At 57.4% G+C, this 1,815-nt stretch overlaps 1 protein-coding gene across 1 annotated transcript in view; it reads right to left on the bottom strand.

Annotated features, from left to right (window-relative positions):
• The window catches only part of LOC105813360 (cytochrome P450 11B2, mitochondrial-like), a 5,238-nt gene extending 4,907 nt beyond the window's left edge, over positions 1–331 (bottom strand). The window contains 1 exon segment of the mRNA XM_012648007.1: positions 7–331. Within this exon segment, the coding sequence (XP_012503461.1) occupies positions 7–331 (325 nt within the window).
• Positions 332–1,815: the final 1,484 nt, after the last annotated feature.

Below are 1,815 nucleotides of genomic sequence, written 5' to 3'. Positions count from 1 at the left end.
AATGGCAGTGCTGTGTGCCTGATAAGGGCCTGGGTAGCCAGCAGGGGCAGAAGATTCTGGGTGTTCTCAGCGAGGGACAGGGAGGGCTTTACCTGAAAATGGGCCCCAGCTCCTGGAAGTTCTGATACATCTCCAAGTGAAGGTTCTCATAGCCCTGCTCCTTCCAGATCCGCAGCGTCCTCATCCAGTTGTTGTTGGGACGCTGGGGTATGGCTTCGAAGGGCAGCACCGCCTTGGGGGCCAGAGCGGCTCTGGTGCCCAGTGGCCGTGGCCCTCGCAGAAACAGCCAGGGCCCTGCCATCCAGATGTCTGCCTTTGCCCTGAATGCCATTCTGATACTCCTCTACCCTGTGCCCAAATCCTTTTATCTCTCCTGGGGACCTGCACTGGCAGATAGATCACGTCATGGAAGAAATTGTCCCTGGACCTGCCTGAGAAGCCCAGGGCAGAGGTCAGGGCCAGATCAAGGTCTAGAGTGGGGGTGCACAGGGGTGGAATTTGGCAAAGAGGCTTCTCCCTCCTCCCCCACTGCTGGGAAGAGGGGATGGGGCTCTTATCTTATCAAAGATCCTTGGATTATTCATCTCCTTGCAAGATCCAGGACAGGAGCAAAGGAAGAGGGGTTTGCGTTCATTGAATTAACCCACTCATGGTGCCGTGTGCTGTTCTCCGGGCCTTATGCAGGGTGCCTGCAGTGGAGGCATGAAGCAGGGTCCATCACCATGAGGGGCTCAGCCCTGGGGGCAATTCAGTGAGGTGCAGGGGTACAATGTGGCGGGGGGAGGTTCACGGCGTGTCCCAGGCCTGGTCTTGGCTGGCCTTGAGGTTCCCTGAGTGTCCCAGGCCCGGTCTTGGCCGGCCTTGCTGGTCCAGCTAAGCAACAGGCCACAGTCAGGAGACATTGGCCTGGAGGGCCTGGGGGTGCTGGGAGCCAGCTCGGGCTGAGAGGTGAGAGTCCTCTTGCCCTGGTCCATCCTTGCCTGTGCAGGGGGCTGTGCCCACCGCTCACGTCCCCCTTTTCATCCTACAGCACCTGGCCCATGACTGAGATTCATAGCTCAGAACAATGAGAGGCCATAGAGTCTGAGTTGGGGGGAGCTGTTAGGGCCCCGCTGTCCTGCGAACTCTCTCTGGCAGACACATGGCCAGGGCTGTCCCTTGGGGGAACAGGCTGCCTCACCTGGCACTGCCTTTCGGCCTCCCCTTCGAAAGACACTTACTCCACATCTACTTGGGGCAGGCACCTGCCCGGGGAGGCCAGCAGGGCTCCTGATGCCCTGGGGATGGGCCCTGGAAATGCTAATGCAGGCAGAGCCCTACACAGACATGCTCAGCCAAAGGTAAGTGGTGACAGACAGCAGGGGGTGATCGTGGGCTGGACGGGGGAGCCACAAACTACACAGGACGGCAGAGTCCCCTCTCATGGCTACTCACAAGCATCACAGTGTGTGTGCGAATCCAGTCATCTCGCAGGTCAAATAGCCAACGAGATCAAGTTAGGGAAAATGCAAGTGTTCATTGTCGTGCAATAAGAGAAAGGACAGGTCGCTGTCTGGAGAGGTCCAGCCCCCTGGGAAGATGCCACCTTACCACAGTCACAACTTAGAAAGCTTCAGAGAGGGGTACTGATCATTTTGTCACTGGCTGTCGCACCGCAGATTCTTCGTAGGGCAAGCAGAGCAGTTCGAGCTGCCTGATGTGCAGCTGATCGGCTTCATTTCAAGTGACTCGGCTGACAAGGACATCAAAAACTGACATTTTGCCTTTTGTTGATGAGTAGAGCCAGTGTTGTGGGGAAATCGGATGACCTAGGCT

Source organism: Propithecus coquereli, unplaced genomic scaffold (genome assembly GCF_000956105.1).
Source record: "Propithecus coquereli isolate 6110/MARCELLA unplaced genomic scaffold, Pcoq_1.0 Scaffold28, whole genome shotgun sequence".
NCBI classification, from domain to species: domain Eukaryota; kingdom Metazoa; phylum Chordata; class Mammalia; order Primates; family Indriidae; genus Propithecus; species Propithecus coquereli.
Note: the sequence above shows the minus strand (reverse complement) of the source record. Positions and strands in the feature narration are given on the sequence as shown.